The sequence below is a fragment of the Netta rufina genome, assembly GCF_964035555.1.
Source record: "Netta rufina genome assembly, chromosome: 2".
NCBI classification, from domain to species: domain Eukaryota; kingdom Metazoa; phylum Chordata; class Aves; order Anseriformes; family Anatidae; genus Netta; species Netta rufina.
Genome location: NC_140124.1, coordinates 156,926,450 through 156,944,359, shown reverse-complemented (window position 1 = coordinate 156,944,359; position 17,910 = coordinate 156,926,450). Strand labels below are relative to the sequence as shown.

The 17,910-nt window shown below is 41.9% G+C and overlaps 1 protein-coding gene across 1 annotated transcript in view; it reads right to left on the bottom strand.

The window, feature by feature from the left end:
• The window catches only part of ADGRB1 (adhesion G protein-coupled receptor B1), a gene marked incomplete at both ends in the record, with an annotated part of 183,177 nt that overhangs the window by 19,808 nt on the left and 145,459 nt on the right, over nt 1-17,910 (bottom strand). The window contains 4 exons of the mRNA XM_084306745.1: nt 259-313; nt 2,959-3,054; nt 4,904-5,075; nt 12,871-12,969. Coding sequence (XP_084162871.1) covers nt 259-313; nt 2,959-3,054; nt 4,904-5,075; nt 12,871-12,969 — 422 coding nt within the window. The remainder of the gene's footprint in view (nt 1-258; nt 314-2,958; nt 3,055-4,903; nt 5,076-12,870; nt 12,970-17,910) is intronic.

The following is a 17,910-nucleotide window of genomic DNA, read 5'->3' as shown; positions in this document are numbered from 1 at the left end:
TGTCACATGGACCATAGGTAAGACATAATACTTCAGAGCAAGGTTTGACCTTAGCTAGAAGACCAAGAGAGCTGGAGGGGAATAGGTTAAGCCAAGCATAGGGGAGAATTAGGGGAGCTGCTTTCTTTTGGCCAGGGTTGAGAGTAAGGGCAGCCCACACACGCACATGCAAGCCACTACGACATACACAAATAAAGTAGAAAGGGAAAAAAAATGGCCTAGTTCAATCCCCAAACCAGGTCACTTGTTGATTCTCACCTGTGATGTGCTCACCTGATCTACAAGCCATATCCACGTCCTTCTCAAAATCGGTCTGAAAGACAGAGAACACAGAAGACGTGGTCAAAAGGAGGTGATGGGGAAAAGAAAGGCATCTGGAAAATGCAAAAAACGTTTTAATTCATGAGCCAGACATGATCACTGCCAGAAAAGCAGAGGAGAGACATTTCAGTTAGTTTTTGAAACATGTCAAACAGACTACTTTTTTTCCACCTGTGGGTCTTGAACCTCAGGCACTGTAACACTGCATTCCAGCTGAATTCTTCTGATCATCCAAAAGCTAATTCCTGAGCTGCCAAATTCATATATCTCCCTGGAAGATGTTTACGCATATTTCAAATAAACTGGGGACAGATTTCTGGCCTGATCTGCCTTGGACTTATCTCCCACATTTAGTCCAAGTGGATTCTCCTCCACCAGTTAAAAAGGTCTACAGATGCTGCTGATAGTGCTCCATACTTACTGTAATTTCTTGTGATTTATCATAAAATCACATGAAATGGAAACATGTCTCTGCTTCTTAAACTCTTAAATATCTTCTGAAACTCTGAAATATCTTAAAATATAAAATTAATGGTCCCTCTAGGAACAAAGGCTGATTAACTTTGGTTGTGGTCTGTACAGGCAAATGAAACTCTTTCTTTCTCTCAGTATGAATTAACTCCTTTTCGAAAGCTTATAGTAGATAACACTTTAAAGAATTTTGTGTGCTGGGAAGACCACAGAATAGCAAAAGGTAGAAGAGTTCACTAATTATTTCTAGTATCATTTCAGAAAGAAGGCATTTAAAATAATTGTACTAATGTGCTGAAATGCATTCCAATTTCATACTAAGAAGAGTGTGTAAAATAACATCCCCATTGCCCTGGGATAAACACTTTAGTATTAGCAGGTTGATAACCAAGAGTTTTTGGAATTATGAGTAATTATGTTAACCTTACTTATGCTAATTTACTAGCAAATTGTTTAGAATATCAAATAAATTTGAAAGGAATAGAAGAGAAATAATATCAGGTTCATGTTAAAATGGGCAAGTGTGATGACAAAGAAAAATGTAATCACATTTTGATGATAGGAGTTTCAGGAAAAAATGCAATTGAACAACCTGTGCTAGTTCCATCAATAAATAAATAAACAAATGATAGGTTTATATTTAATAAATGTCAACAAGATTTTGTGGAAAACAGTTTGCTCAGCTAAGCTTCTTTTAATACATCGAGAAGATTTTGAGATTAGTGGAAAAGGTAACAACAAAAATCCTGTCCTTCAAAGACTTTGATTTCTTTGGTTACAGCACAATTCAGTGACTATAAAATAACATTGTACCCTTCTAAAATATCAGCAAGGAGTCATCATTCATGTCTGAATTTGGGAGCTCTTTGTGCTTGGATGTAAAGAAACTGATTGTAAGCTCTCTACTTCTCAACACGTCTATCAACAGTTCAGAAGTAAATGTAATCTCATAGCTAAAAACTTGTAGCTGACAGAATTTTGCAAGATGGTTGATAATAAATGAAAGCAGAGGTATACAGAGGGAGAAAAATCTGACACTTCAGAATATAGCTCTTGGGATGCTAACAATAGAATAGCAAATATAGTGTCCACAATCTGAAAGGATACTGAGAGTTTGAAGGACATGTGGAAAAGTGTTACAGAAATAATTTGACGGCAAATGTCTTACAGAAAGAGCATAAAATAGTGTGTTAACTTACTGCAAGGAAGACTGGGACTGGATATGATTATTGTCTGTTATTTAAGGAGCTGAAGTATGAGGCACACAAGGGCCTTTGTAATTACACGTAAATAAGCATAGTCAGAATAAATGTGTGAAAATTAGAAGAATACGTATTTAAATTAGAAATGAGGCACCTGTTTTTAAATATGAGATGTGGTAGAATAGCATATGCCTTGATGTCTTGACTTCAAGATTGTGCTTTGGACTGAAATGAGACCTGGCACCCAAGCACAATCTACCTGGCTTAGCACAGGAGTGACTGGCAAAAATTCCTGAGGTCGTGATATAGGTCTAATATTAAATAGATGTTTTAAGAACTTGCTTGAATCTTATAAGTGATTGTCCTGATGTTGTTACTCCAGTTTCAGAAATTAAATGCCTCCTATGTCATACACATCACAACACCAGAGTAAATGCAAGACAATTCCCCATTGTTTATCCTGCTGTCTTATCTAGATTGTTTGTAAAGGATTTACACAACAAGAGCAGGGTTTACAGTGCTTAAACTATATTCCCAGTGAAGCAATGTAAACAAGTGTGCTTGAGACAGTATCTTTATAATAATGACTATGATCCAACACACTGTGATTAAATCAGTATTAAAAAAAATTGCCTCCTAGCTCCAGCTAGGATGAGGCAGTATGATGAAGATGAAAAGGTCTGGGAGACTTAGGAGATATATTTGCCTTTTGTGTTTTCTGGGAAAGGAAAGATCTCCCCAGGATGTCTGCAAAACCCAGTAAGCTGGAGCCCCTGAATGTTACAATGTAAAGAAACAAGCCTTGTGTGAAAGAGCCTACACTATGATTGTTCAAGCGCAGGTTTAAAGGAAAAAGGAGTGATGATTGCAAAATATATGATGGACAGAGCCCTCTGTTTATCAGTTACATGTAAAAGACACCCATAGGTCCCTTAGTAACAGACTAGATGGTAGTTTTCCCTACCATTAGTTGAGCATGTCCATTCTGAAATGACCCCCCAGAGTCTCCATTGCCCTCTTCCTGACGATCTACGACTCGGCACTTCACAGCATCCTGGACCTGCAGGAGCAAATGGATTTGCACAAGTCAGAAACAGACAGAAGAACCAAATGTATTAAATTCTGCTAAAAACAACAACAAATGAAAATATAGCACTTGGTAGATCACAATATTTTTTATGATGGATGCTATTGCATAAATCGTTATATTAGGGTCTACAATTTTTGGTTATGATCCACCACCAGCTGTACTATATATCTGATCCAAAACTCACTGAAATCAATGGAAAAAAAATAATGCCAGTGACTGCAATGGGAGCTAAATGCAGGCCCATATTCATAACGCAATTAGAAGAAGGAGTCTCAGCCAAGCCAGTGTTGTAATTCCATTGATTTCATTGGCCTGACATAAGGAATTAATCTGTTTTACTTAATTTAAAGGAGCTGTAAGAAGATAAAATGAATACTGAAAAAAAGGGCTTCCTGTCTCTGTTATTAATAGTCTATCCGCTCAGTAGGATGAAAAGAATAAAAGAAACATAAAAGATTTTTCCTTTTCTTCCTTGATATAATTTACCATTTTAAATCTCCACAGGGAGGCTGGAGAGAATTTACTCAATTTCCTCACTTGATTACCGCTAACATTACTTTCTAGCTCAAATGTCTATGTGCTAATGCCAACATACAATCATGCCGTAAACCTTGGTGCAGGTTGCCCCTCTCAAAATCAAATAAGCAAAATTGGTTTTCTTAATAATCCATATTGGGGAGGGAGAGGTGTAAACAGCCTGGAAATATTAATTTTCACAGAATCATAGAATATTCTGAGTTGAAAGGGACCCACAAGGACCACTGAGTCCTGGTTCTACACAGGACCACCCAAAAATCAGACCCTATGTCTGAAAGCGTTGTCCAAACATTCCTTGAAGTCCAGCAGCTCAGTGCCATAACCACAGCCCTGGGCAGCCTGTCCCAGTGCCCGACCACCTCTGGGTGCAGAACCTTTCCCTAACCCCCAGCCTGACCCTCCCCTGTCCCAGCTCCATGCCGTTCCCTGCGGGTCCTGTCGCTGTCCCCAGAGAGCAGAGCTCAGCGCCTGCCCCTCCACTCCCCTCATGAGGGAGCTGCAGGCCGCCATGAGGCCTCCTCTTGGCCTGCTCTGCCCTGGGCTGAACAAACCAAGGCACCTCAGCTGCTCCTCATACGTCTTCCCCTCCAGACTCTTCACCATCTTTGTAGCCCTCCTTTGGACACTCTCTAATAGCTTTATGTAAGATAAGATTCATCAAGATAAGAGTCATCAAGATAAGATTCATAAGATTCAGCTTGCCACAAACCAAACCCCCCAAATCCCTCTCTTTGGGGTTGCTCTTCAGCCTCTCATCACCCAGTTTGAACATATAACCAGGGTTGCCCCTTCCCAGGTGCAGAATCCAGAACTTGCTCTTGTTAAACTTTATCTTGTTGGTGATTGCCCAGCTCTGATTTGTCATAATCTCTTTGCAAGGCCTCTATACCTTCAAGGGAATCAACACCACCTCCTAGTTTATTATCATCTTCAAACTTACTCAGAACAACTTTCACTCCTTTATCCAAGTCATTTATGAAAACATTAAAGAGATTTTTGGTGTTTAGCAAGCAAAACCTGGCATTTGAGCTAGAAAAAAGTGAATCTAAGAGTGTCCCCCAAATTCTACTCTACAGGACACTTGGCATAACAACCACTGATTCATTCTTTCTTGCCTCCCATCTTCTGACTGATAATGTCATGGTCATTTGTTTGGCCACTGCCTACATGAAGGCAAAAGCTCATAGGATTAGAAAAGCTACCAGGCTGAGTGGGCATTTTTCAGACATTTTCTGTAGGAACTTTGTTGGTTATATGAAAGAGAACGAGTCATTCTGCTCACCTCCCTCCTAAGGATACAATGAACCATCACGATGACAAAGCCCTCCAATGAGTCAAAGACAGCAAAAAGGATCTGGAAGAGCGCCGACCGCCGATCTGTGATTGCCAGAACTGCAGACATCCAGGTGAGAGCCAGGAGAGGCAGGACCACGCAGGAGCTCCAAAGGGATGCCCTGTTAAGGGAGAGGAAAAGAGAATTGAGCTTCACTTCAGCCTCCCCTGCTCCCACATGGGATGCTAATTCAGCCTCCTGATCCCATGGGGCTTCAGAAGACTTCTCCAGCACATGCATACTTGTGGCTAGACGTCTCCTGAGGCCCTGGCACAGGGAAGCAGGAAGATGCTTTGCAACACTCACGCTACCAAAACAGGTGACACACAGTTTCTACAGGAGGGACTACTAGCCGATGGTGCAATCATGCATAAACTTGAGGTGGGGAGGAAGGATGCAGATACCTCACTCCCCCTTTCACGCCCTTCCCACTCTACGTCACTACACCACAAGGGTGGTATTTCCCAAGGAGGGGAGACAGAATACATTCACTGTGGGTTGCCAGAGGGAAGGGGAACAGTTGCAGCAGAGGCTGGTTTGTCACAATGGCTGTCAGTACTCAGGCTACAGACACTTGGACTTCCAGAGCACATGGAAGACACCAACAGGTGGAAACGTGTCACGGTTTCAAGTGACTAAAGCAGACAAGCATAGAGCTGATGTGAAGACTGACCTTTTGCTGTTGCTCCCTTACCCTGTAGCTGATGGTCCCTATAATTCCACAACAATAAGCATCACAGGAGCTGATATGTAACTCTGATCATCTTTATGAACAGAAAAATTTCAGTTTTCTTGTGTGATCTGCCCATCTGAATGCTTTGAAAAGAACTGCAGTTGCTTCTATCTTTAGCAAGTATTGCAAATAACTTTATTCTTGAGAGACTCCTTTAAGATTCAAGCCACTTAGTAATTCACAGGACCAAAAACTTCCTGCAGTGTTAGTACTGTTGCATGAACCTCCATCTTTTCTATGGTTGATGGCTCTAGAAATTAGAAGGTAGCTCTGTTTCTATGGGCTATTCAGCCCTTCAGCTCTCTCACTAAAAGCATCCCAAACAATTTCAGCAGCAATGGAGATTTTAGGCTGTCTGTTGTCCTATGTATTTGGCACCAAGAGTACCAGGAGATTTCCTTTGTGAGCTTCTATCTAACAAATAATAGTAGAGCTATGCACAGACTGAGCAACAAGTTGAGCTTCAGGATTTTCTGAATAGAAAACCTCAAGCTATTCACTAACAAACATAAACAGGTAACACAATAAATTACAAGACAGATATTGTGACACATGGTTTACAGTACTTGCATGGGACTTGCTTACCATTTTCTGATATATGATCAAGACTTTTATGTTTACTTGCTGGTTATACAGGTACCACTCTCAGACCTCAGTGAAAGTTTTACCTGAAGAAAGCTGGAGCCTGGACACGGGTATGAACATCAGGACGTAATGCCCTAAAGAATTTTTCAAGGACTGTTACATCAGTTCTGCTGCAGTGACCACATACTGAAGTGATGGGTTATTTTTGTAATCATAATGATACTATGATTGCAAATATTTCTACAACCTTTTCAGACTCAGATGTGTTTCTTGGTGGTGTTTTTAATCAATGTGATATCCCTCAGGGAGCCGTTAAATGGCATAAAATCTTTTCAACTAAACTAAGCATTATGAGGCTTCCTTGTAAGGTAAGGGCCAGATATAATGTAGATATGCTGTAATTTTATGTAGGATAAACTCAACTTTAATGTCCAACAAAGGCAATAATTTTAAAGCACTATTAAGAAAAGAACCAGCAGCCAAAGACAACCCTCAACCAAACTGCCAAACAGACGTTTGTATTCCACTTCTCTCCCAGCTCCCTGATATCTGGCTCATTATACTGAAATAAGTGAAATCTTTCAGTGCTATCATTTGCAATGGTGCATTAATATAACTGGCTAAACAGTAAGTGCAGTAAAAAAAATTGAAGGTGTAGAAAAGCCAAATGGAAAGTTGAGGTTTGCTCCATAACGTGCCGCTCTAGATGCATCTTCCACAAAAGGATCAGCAAACACAAGATGCCCAATGCATGGCTTGGTAAAGGAAGTCAATCAAGTAGCAGTCTGCAGTTTGATTGCCCAAAATCAGGACAGTCAATAGAGGCTGATAGAGAAGGTCTGTACCAAAGAACTCGCTTTTCTGGAACTACCTGGTCACCCATCACACTCTTAATACATACAGATATGTACATTATTATTACCAAAATGCAAATAGGAAACCTGTCAACCACATCTGAGAATGGATTTGACCTCTAAGTATTGGTTTGAACCAGAGATCTAAATTTGCATAGGGTTTTCCATTCTTGAAAAGAACTGCAACATCATATTGACAATGATTTGGATCTGGATTCAAGATTAGATGTGGATTTTGCTTTGCAAAGGATGCTGCTGAAGAGGTAAATTCTAATTTTCACTAGTGACAGGTAACACTTCAATCTATCAGCTTCAAAACGTGCTCCAACGGATTATGCAGACACTCTGCTTTAAACAGGCACTGCATCAGTCTGAATTTGCTACTCACAACACCAATGCAATATTCCCTAACTATGGGGGGAACCTTCAGAGCTCCTGCTTCTTTATGTTGGATTCAGTCTTCCCTAGCCCCATGTCCTGAGTTTCTCAACATGGACAAACTGTTCAACTCTTCTGAGTCAAGACATCCTGGTGGACTTCACTATTGCTTCCAGCATAAACAAATTTCAGAGCATCACTGCCCACATCACACTTCCAACTCAGATGATTAAAATAGTATTATGCCAAATATTCAGCTGCTGTAAATCCGAATTATTCTGAATTATGTCTTACAGCAGCTAAGAGTATGGCCTGACTTTCTGCTTTCTTTGTGATTCATCTTGCAGATGCCTTTTCAACAATATTCATCCCTTACAAATGTTATGGAAATGTTGCTTGACATTTAATGCATAATCTTTTTTTCTCAGGAGGCAGACGGCAATGGGTCATAAGACTATAACTTACTCTAATTTCACTTTCAGAGCTCTGCTTAGCCTTTGAAATATTAAATTCAAAAAAAGTTCCATTAAAAAAAAATCATATCTAGACCGAAATTTTAAAAGAAAACTCAGGGAAAGATAAGTGGTTTTCCTGTGACATTGCCCTTAATTCTACCTGCCGTGAGCTGAATTCATAGAAGAATTCACACTTGAGCCACTTTTCTGTGTGCCCATTTTGTAGGAGGCATTCTTAAAAGCTACCAGGAAATCTCATAGGACCTAAGAAACATCACGTTACGGTGCCATGTGATGGGAAATAAAATGATGATTTGTTATATAACAACACTGTGATGACTTAACAGCTCTTCATTATGGATTATCTATGATCAATGAATCCACGATTTGTATTGCTTGGGACAAAAGACTAATCCTGTTGGCTGGCAGATGAAGGATGCATTTTTCCTATTGATTTATCCTGATTTATTTGTTGCATACATGACAGCACTCATCATGAACAACTAATATGAAGGGAAGATCATTACATTGTAGTATGGGAGCATGACGCTGACTTATTGCATGATGACCATGGCGTGATAGTAATACTCAGCAGGACTGAACCAAGTAAAATTACTATGCCACGTGACAACATGGGCACACATTAAAAGTATCCGCAGCTTTATCTAGCAGGGCAAACACTTAACCTCATGGGAGACCCAGCCCTGGCAGCAAGCAGATGATGGTCTTTGGTCAAAAATATCAAAACCTGGCAGTAGTTTTGTTCTTTAGCTAGCTGTCAGCCTTGGGAGTCTTTGTCTTTGCAAAAAAAAAAAAAATAATAATAATAAAAAAGGCAGGATATACTGATGGAACTTAGAGAATAGCAATGAAAAGAGCAAAAATGGATTTGGGAAACAAATATCTACATGAGAAAAGATTAAGAGGCCTGTGCCCTGACAAAAGGCAAGTGTAGGGGGACACACGGTACATGCCAACAAAGATGTAAAGGGCCATTCTAAAGACGTAAGCAATCAATTTTTCTTATTACTCAAGGCTGACAGGGCTGCCAGTACAATAAGCTTAAGAAACAGCAGCAGAAGAAATAACTTTAGAACTCAGAAAGCAGCTCTTGGAGAAGAGCTCTGAAAAGGAATATGGTTTCTGGCCTTCAACACACAAGGTAAGGGATGTCTCACTGCATGTTGTGCAGACAAGGTGGCTCCACTACTCTGATAAACCTACAATTCCTGCCTCACAGCTGCTCTGTTACAGGATAATCACCATACAAGGTTTTACTTGACTGTAAATCTTGTGCTTTAACCCTTCTCTAACTTGTGTTATTTCTAGAAGCAAGAACTTGAGCATTTCCCCAATTTTAGGGACAGTTTCAGAGAAGCTCCCTTTAACTCAATGTCTATATAGCCAAGACAGGAAATCTTTACCTAGCAAAGAAGAGCCACTGTGCATACTGATCCCACGCATGGGGAGCACAGAAACACAAGACATTATTTCTATTTTCTCCAGAAAATTATTCTACTCTCACTTGCTGCAGTCTGCATGATATGACCAGGAGAACAGGAGATCAAACACCTCTGAATTAAGCAGGAAATGAAACAGATATGGGAAGACTGCTTGATTATTCACCCTCAGTAAGGGAAATAGTTTTTTGACCTCCCAAGCACCCGCAGGGGCTAAATATTGTCCACAGGTTAAGAATCCAATTTCAAATTCCTTGAACTATGCAAACAACACTGTTCCTGGTGAACAGTCATAAAATCAGCCACTCACAGAAGGGGTGATTCACATTAGTGCTTGGACTACAATACTGGGCAAAAAAACTGACATTCAAAACTTTCTGAAATGACTGAGCCAAGAAAAATCCCTTAACACAAGGGACTCCTTAATCCCTCTGACAGAAGAGCCTCAGTTGACATAAAATGAGTGACATATGAGAAGTCCCTTCCTTCCTTCCTTCCTTCCTTCCTTCCTTCCTTCCTTCCTTCCTTCCTTCCTTCCTTCCTTCCTTCCTTCCTTCCTTCCTTCCTTCCTTCCTTCCTTCCTTCCTTCCTTCCTTCCTTCCTTCCCTCCTTCCCTCCTTCCCTCCTTCCCTCCTTCCCTCCTTCCCTCCTTCCTCCCTTCCTCCCTTCCTCCCTTCCTCCCTTCCTCCCTTCCTCCCTTCCTCCCTTCCCTCCCTCCCTCCTTCTTTCCTTCCCTCTCTATCCTTCCTTTCCTCTCTATCCTTCCTTCTCTCCTTTCTTTCTTCCTTCCATAACAGTCCCCAGTATTTTCTGTGGCTGTCCCCTTTCAAAACAATATCAAGAAATGACATGTCCTTGAGATATATTCCTGTCTCAGATCAAAATTTTTCACAGGTAGCAACGACAAATGAATTATAAGGTAGTATTTGACAGGCTGAGGCTACTGTACAAGCAACAATTGCAAGGAAAGAGATGTGGGAACAGAGGCCGTCCAATGGCAATATATAACCCAGATTTCATCCAGAGCATTCAACAGGGAAGGCTTTTTTCTAACCCACAGCTGTCAAGTCTGGGTTACACTTAACAGGTTATAGACATCCAAAGCTTTCCTTTTTATCATCTCCCTAGTCAAGAAACTGCCTAATTTTCAGTACATACTTTTTGTCTTCTATCACGATCACTACTTGCTCTCCCATCAGTGATTTACCATGTTCTCCCTCAGTTACACATCCCCTTCCCTGATCCCTTCTCTCTTAGGTATTATCAAGAAGAGCTCCTCAAAACTTTTTTGACAGAAAGTTGTGTTCTTTCACACAATCCTAGCTCAGAGATGAGCCTCTGACACCCATGGGAGGAGAACTGGAGGGAGCCTGAGGAACCCCAGAAGGAACCAGACAGGCACATCCTTGATGCGCTTGCTCTCTGCCAAGCAGCTATGCCTAATTCAACATCAGAGAGGAGTCAGGAATCCTCACAGCATCTGATTTACACTACAAGACTCCGAAAGTCAATGGTAAAGCTGGCCTGAGTCCGGGATCAAGGCCAGCAGAATGGTGGCAGTGACATGAAGCACAGTCAAGGCTTTGCCTTACTGACAACCTCATTTACAGTAATTTGGAGGAAGAAAACCAGAAAGAGTTCAGCTTCCGAGTGAAGGGAACAAAAACGGTCAGTGGAGGGGATGAGTGTACTAATTCATGCATAATTCACTCTTTTTGCAAGGACAAGAGCAGAGGATACTTCAGGATACACAGCAAAACTAGTACTGGCATTAACTGTCTAAGGTATTCTATCGACTGGGAAAACAAAAGATATATCCTTTTACAAGGGCTCTCTACTTTCTATTAAACCACTTAAATTAGAAAAGCAGGATAAGCAGATCTGGATTTCGTATCTCCTCTTTCTAATTTGAAGATGAATCAGAAGAGATGACTTATGACAGAGCAATGTCAGACAACATGGAAGAAAGATTAGAGATTGCTTTACTTTTGAAATGAATTTACAAGGAACTGAAAGCCTCTCCTATTTAACGGTCTACTTTATTAATAGTAAGGTTTTTGCTCAGTTAGCATTCCTCTGCAGCGACAGGAAAGCGAAATGCAGTGACCTGCTAATTCCAGACTCGTGGTACGAGTGCCTGGACCGATGCCATCTCAGCATCTTAGCTTGGCACTGTTGCAAAAGGGAAACAAGTTCAGCAGTGAAAACTAAATTAGATTTTGTTTATTTTTTGCATCTAATAAAAACTGTTAGCTCTTAGTAGAGGTAATGGCATGTTCTCTTTTTCTAACAACAGTGGGTCATTTTCCAGAAATATACATTCTTTTCTAACCTCTTCTGAATTTCCTATAAATGGTGGTTTTGTTTTACGTTTCCACGTTTTGAAATGGTGGCTCTCAACTGTCTATTTTTGGTCAGATTATTTACAGGTAGGAGTTTTATAAATTGAAAATGTCTAACTCTGAGACCATTTCACACATTTAATAGATACTACTTTATCCATCAAAAGCAAACATTTTATATATATTAATTTAGCCACCAAAATCAAAATATAGCATCACCTAGTAAGGATGTAGATAAAATTTCAGAAAGGAAAGGAGGAAGGACAAATCTTTCCTCGTGACTCTCCCTACTACCTTAACCTTTGGGAGAAAAGCCAACAATATAAATAGCAACAATTTCTCCAGCAGAACAAAGCTCTGACATTTTCATAATTTAATTTTTTTTGACTAACTCCAGTTACATCTAAGAAGAGATTTAACAGCATTTGACTTTTGTAACTCAGAGCTATGAAACACTTTTAGATTTTGAGAACTAATTCCAAGTGCTTTTAGGGGTCCAAAAGAGGCAGTCAACACCTATCAAATCAGAACCACAGCCCTATGAGGTTTTAAACTTAACTCTAGTCCTTTAGAAGAGGACAAAAATCAAACACTTAGAGGTGGTTCCCCAATTCACTTAAATCATACCCAGTGTATATTTACTCATTGGAGTAAAAAACTCAAACACATGCTTAAGTGTTTGACAAAACTGGAGTTTGAAGCCCCAGCCTAGCACCAAAATTAATGGGAACCACACCTTTAAGTCTGCAAATCCAAGACCTAAATTGAACGGGGGCGTTAAACGTAAACCCAACTTCAGGCAAATGTCTTCCATGGGCTGCTCACATGCTTAAAACTAGGCATGTTGTTAAATGCTTTTCAGGACCAGCCCCTCAGCTCTTGCCCCAAGGACGCTGCAGGAGCCCTACACTACTCTTGGCCCACACAATGAAGTCAGGGAGAGGTGGGGATGTGGGGATGTGGGCAGGAAGATGGGAGAGAAAACAAACGGGCTGGTGAGGGAGGGGGTAAATGAGAGAGGGAAATAATAATAACTAAAAACAAAAGAAAAAAAGAAGAAAGTGGAAAGAAAGAAAGAAAGAAAAGAAGTTGAAATTAGAGGAACTAACATGGCGTTACTGGTGGCTGTGGCCGAAACTTCAGCGGAAGAAACTACTCCACACTTGGAACATTTGAGCGTCATGCCGTAAAGGGGCACTGCCATCTGACTGCAATTAAAACCAAAAGACTGAAACAAAACAAAACACTTTGCTCATGAACACAAACGTAGAAAGGAAAGGGAAAGAGAAGCCAAAAGAAGAATGAAAGAAAGAAGGAAAGAAAGGAAGAAAGGAAAGAAGAAGAAAGGGAACCAACCAACCATACCCAGTTTGAAAAGAGAAATGAAAGACAGGCAGGAATAAAACTCTCTCATCTGTACCACTCCAGATGCGGGAAATGGGGAAATGTACAATTCAGAGATGTGTTGGTGCTGCTGGAGAGGGTGGAACTGTGTTGGTGTAAGTTTTGCCAGATTCAGGGTGCCTAAATCTGGCACCCATGGAGGAGAAGCCAGTACTGCTCTCCCAGTCTCCACCTCCTTCTTTTTTTTTTTTTTTTTTTTTTTTTTTTTTTTTTTTTTGAGGAATTGCTCGTTTCCCTCCTGGCCTTTTTGCTCCAAAACAAAAAAGGTGGCAGGGTTGTACAGTAGAAGGCAAGAAGTAGGGCTGTGGGAACTGTGCTTAGCTTATTTCCTACAGCAATGTGAGGGATAGGTAGGACATTTCCTCCACTGCCCCTTTTGTGATGGTCTTCACCTTGGTGGGGACACCACATGGCAGCTGCCAGTACCAGGGGATGCTCTTTGGTGGCTTAATCCATGATGAAGGACATGCACATGCATCTGCTGTTCATGTCCTTGAGGCTGAGCATGAGCTTGGGTGCTTTGTCAGCCCATCAACCTGCCCTGAAGGGAGGTGGACAGGCTGACTAATTTTTAAGACATTTCTTCTCTTGGGTTTTGTTTTGGAGCTGAAAACCTTTTTGGGTTGAACCCTGAGTCTTGCTCACATGGGTTGCTCCCTCTTTTGCTGGATGGGATCAACCACAAAGACAGGCTGTTGTGGGCTGCCAGTATAGCGTGCTTCAGGGATCAGGGTAGGGCACATCCACATGATTTTTGGAAGCTGATTATCTGTGAACCCAACAAGCCAGCTCTCACTTGGGAGCCCAGAAGCCGCATGAGCTTGTCACTGGCCCATTTTCTTCACAGAATTTACTAGTTTATGTGCTTTGCACAGGTACATGACCTCCATCCACATCAGATCTGGCTCAGAACATGCGCAGGACTCTGCAAAACATCCTACAGACCTACATGCAGTGCCTAGTATCAGAGTAGGCAGGAACATCGCTGCCAAAGGACAGCAGGTTGGCTACTCTTTGGTCGTGTCTGGAAGTACCAGAACTTGGGTTTTTACAGCTCTGCCCTGTCTGGGAGAGGGATTAGGAAACGTTACAGATCATTTCCTAACTTTTATGGCTTTGTTTTCAGTCTCCCTGCAAAAAAGACACTCCCATGAACACCAACACAGCATTATTAGTGGTCTTAGTGGTCATTGAGCTCACTTTTAAGTGGCTATTGATTGGTCTTTTAATTAGTTAGTTCCAGTGACATAAGCCATTACTCCCTTGCAGAATAATGACTAAATAACTAAGGTAGCCCACAGCAACTTTCAGCCTTGAGACACAGAGAAAGTTAGTTCTTGTGTCAATAGATTCATATCTTCCAGGAAGGATGGTGTAAATCCAGTGAGGACAATGGCTGAACCAAAGATAAAGTGGGTCTTAAGACGCATTAAGTGCATGACCCTTAAAAAAATAATGGTCCATCCCCAGAGCTATAAGCCACAAAGAACAGATAAGCAGAGAGACAGAGAGAGGCAGAGATAGGCAGCAAAAAGAAAGTAGATTGATTTGAGGAATTTGATGGAAAACTATACCAGAAAAAACATGAATGACACTGAATCACAAAGAACTGGCCAAAAGACCACTATAACACACAACTGTAACTGCTGTTGGGTGCATTTATGCAGAAAATTGTAAGCAGTAGGCACAGATGTGGGTACATTTATATTCTAATTTGTTCTGGTTCGGGGCTTGAGGTTGCTTAATATATTGAATTTCCGTAGCAGGTTTATATTGGTGCATGTAGGTATGAAAGGGTAGCTAATGAAATAACCACAGTGAATAATGCATTCATTTAATCTAGCTGTTTCTGCTTCCTAAATATCCACAAGCAGCTCACAGACTCATCTGGTGTGTTCAGCAGAGCCTGGACTTTGCTACCCTTTACTGAAAAGTGCTTTATACCATGGACAGCCCAAAGAGTAGGAGCATTGCTTCCAACATGAAAGGCTCCCAGGTGAAGGGCAATACGAATCTGCTCCTATTTTAATGCAGTCATTATCTCTTTCCACTTACTTTCCTTTCTAGGTACTGACAATCCAGCTCTTACACCCCGCTAGGACACGCAGAGAATGTTTCACACAAGGTACTGGGGCAAACTTTCTCAAGCCCTCTCTATAATCAACGGAGGGAGAAAAAGAAGTTAAGCTCCTCTCAGGGGTACGTTGGAAGAATGAAACAGGGCTCCCACCTCCCTCCAGTGGCTACAGAGGGAGCCTAGAGAGATTAAGCTCACCAGGCTAAAATTAGCCTTTGTGAATATATCCTATAGCCTCATTCTTCTTCCCTGGCTGCATGAGCACACAAATGCCTCTGGAATAAACCCTGGCTGAATAAATTTAAAATTCAGTTTAAAGGCTCCTGCGTCCAACATTAAAACTTTCACTTTTAGGAGCACTCCCATCAACAAGGCTCAAACCCTGTCGGTACAGCTGACCCCAAGAGGAGGCAGAAATGGTAATGGGGAAACACTGCAAGCAGGTAGGTACCTGCTGGGATCCTCTTCCAGGGTTTTCTCCCTAGCTCGAGCACGTAGCACGTGCCCAGAAAGGATTTGGGGCATCCATGTGTACTGTGCCAGCTCTCCGTGTAACCACATCCACCTCTTTGTAGCCTAGTTTTATGACACATGCATAAAGCCACTGCCATTAGAAAGTCAATGGTTTCTGACAACAGTAATCAGAGTGATTTCCTCTGGTTACTATAGGACAAGACCTATGGTGTCTCGGGTGCTATTTTACAGGAGCTGTTAACACCAATTTATTGGTGCCAACAGATCTGCAGTACATGTGCTGGGCTCCTCTTAGTGTTCAACAGGTCCTTTTTCCCCCTTCTTTTTCCCCCTTTGTTCTTTTTAGCAACACTGAACCATACTTCTTGCCTCTGCTAAAGGAAACACATTTCTTTAGACCAGCTCCTCAGATCCAAACATCTCCGAGGCTGTTACTCATTCGGATCATCTCCAGATCTACCCTCCAACACGGTTCCCAAGCCCAGGCCAGAAGCGGCTAGCTAAAGGGAAGGGGCACCGGAGCTCTCCAAAGCAAATCCGCAATCTCAGTGGGTGCACTCCAAAAGGAGAACAAAACCATTTAGCACAGAGAAGGCTCAAAAAGTGCTGCACACACACACACGGACACGAAAGAGGGGGGAAAAAGAGAAAAGAAAGAAAAAACAAAGAACATCAGAAAAACGGCTTTTTTTTTTTTTCTTGCTTTGCAGGTTTTGTTTTCAAAGCACAACTACGAATGTGATCAATAACCAGCTGAAAGGGATTAAATAAGGTCACTCTGTGTGCAGTTTAGTTTAGAGAGTGAGAGATGGATGGGCAGTAACTCGCTGCTCTGCTAATCCAATAAAGCGTTTATTTCAGTGTTGGCTTTGCAGCGTAATTATCTTTCTGGGGACTCTGCCTGCAGTTAGGGCATTTTCTTGAGTTCTCTCTTTGTTAAATAGGCCTCATGCAGAACAAAGCACTTCTTTGGTGGTTGTTCCTGTAAACAAAGCACCAAGGTCGCTTGACCGCATTCATCTCCAACCCAGCAGCAATAGACACCTCTGCTCATCCTCATCCAAACAGGCTCAAGTCTCCCCTTGTTATAACCCTATTAAGGCACCAATTTCCCCTCTTCACTACACCACTTGGGCCCGCCAACACTACCCCCAAAACATGAGCCTTCCCTCGTTCCTCTCCTCCTCCTCTGGCTGGATAAGAGCTTACTTCTGCCCTCTGTTTGATGCCATCATCAATTGAACATGAATTCCAGCAGAACTCCCCTCTCCATAGCACAACGACGGGAATACTGAACCCTGCCCATACTTTCTGCCTCCCAGATGCAATTTTAGGGCCCGTGGGTGTTGCAACACCACAGTCGATGCTGCAGCTTATTGTTTCTGAAGCCCTGGGGTGCTACAGGCTGACCTATGCATTTGATTTGACTCAGGGTGTCAACATAACACTTGTCTTTTGCTTAGAGCATGGCATAACCCAGGGACAAAGTCTGAGCAGACTGCAGACGCAAACAGGAACAGAGGAGAAGGGGGTTTTCATGGTCCCAGAGCCAGTGACCAAGCAGCTGTTGGCAAAAGGGGCTGGAGGTAAAGCCAGGGGAGAGCCCTGCATGGCAGCTGCCATCCTCGCTGTGGAAGCAACTTTTCAATTTATACTAAGGCAAAACCCAGCTGCCACAAGTCCTGAGCTTCAGGATGGAGGTTGGGGTGGTGGCTGTGGAGAAGATAAAGAACCTCAGGTCATATCAGATTTTTTTTCCTACATTACCTGCCAGTCGTCCACTATACACATCCATCCATCCATCCATCCATCCATCCATCCATCCATCCATCCATCCATCCATCCATCCACTAATTTCTTCACCTGTACAGCCCCAAACACCTTTTTCTTCAAAGCACCATGTCCCTTTGCCATCTCTCAACCACCTGCCAGGCATTGGGTGTGACACCATGGGACATGCCATCCTCAGCAGTGTCACCTTCTTGCCCCAGCTTCTGTCTCTAGGCATCAGAGAGAAAAGCCATCTGCTTTCCCTCATCTTTGGGATCTACATCAGCTTGGGCTGAAGCCTTTTTAACAAAGAGCTGAACTTCTAACCCTCGTCACAGTTCTGCTTCTTGGGTCTTTTGTCTCCACACTGAATGGCAAGGCAGAGAGATTAAACCAAGGATTTCTTTGTTTGTTTGTTTTGTTT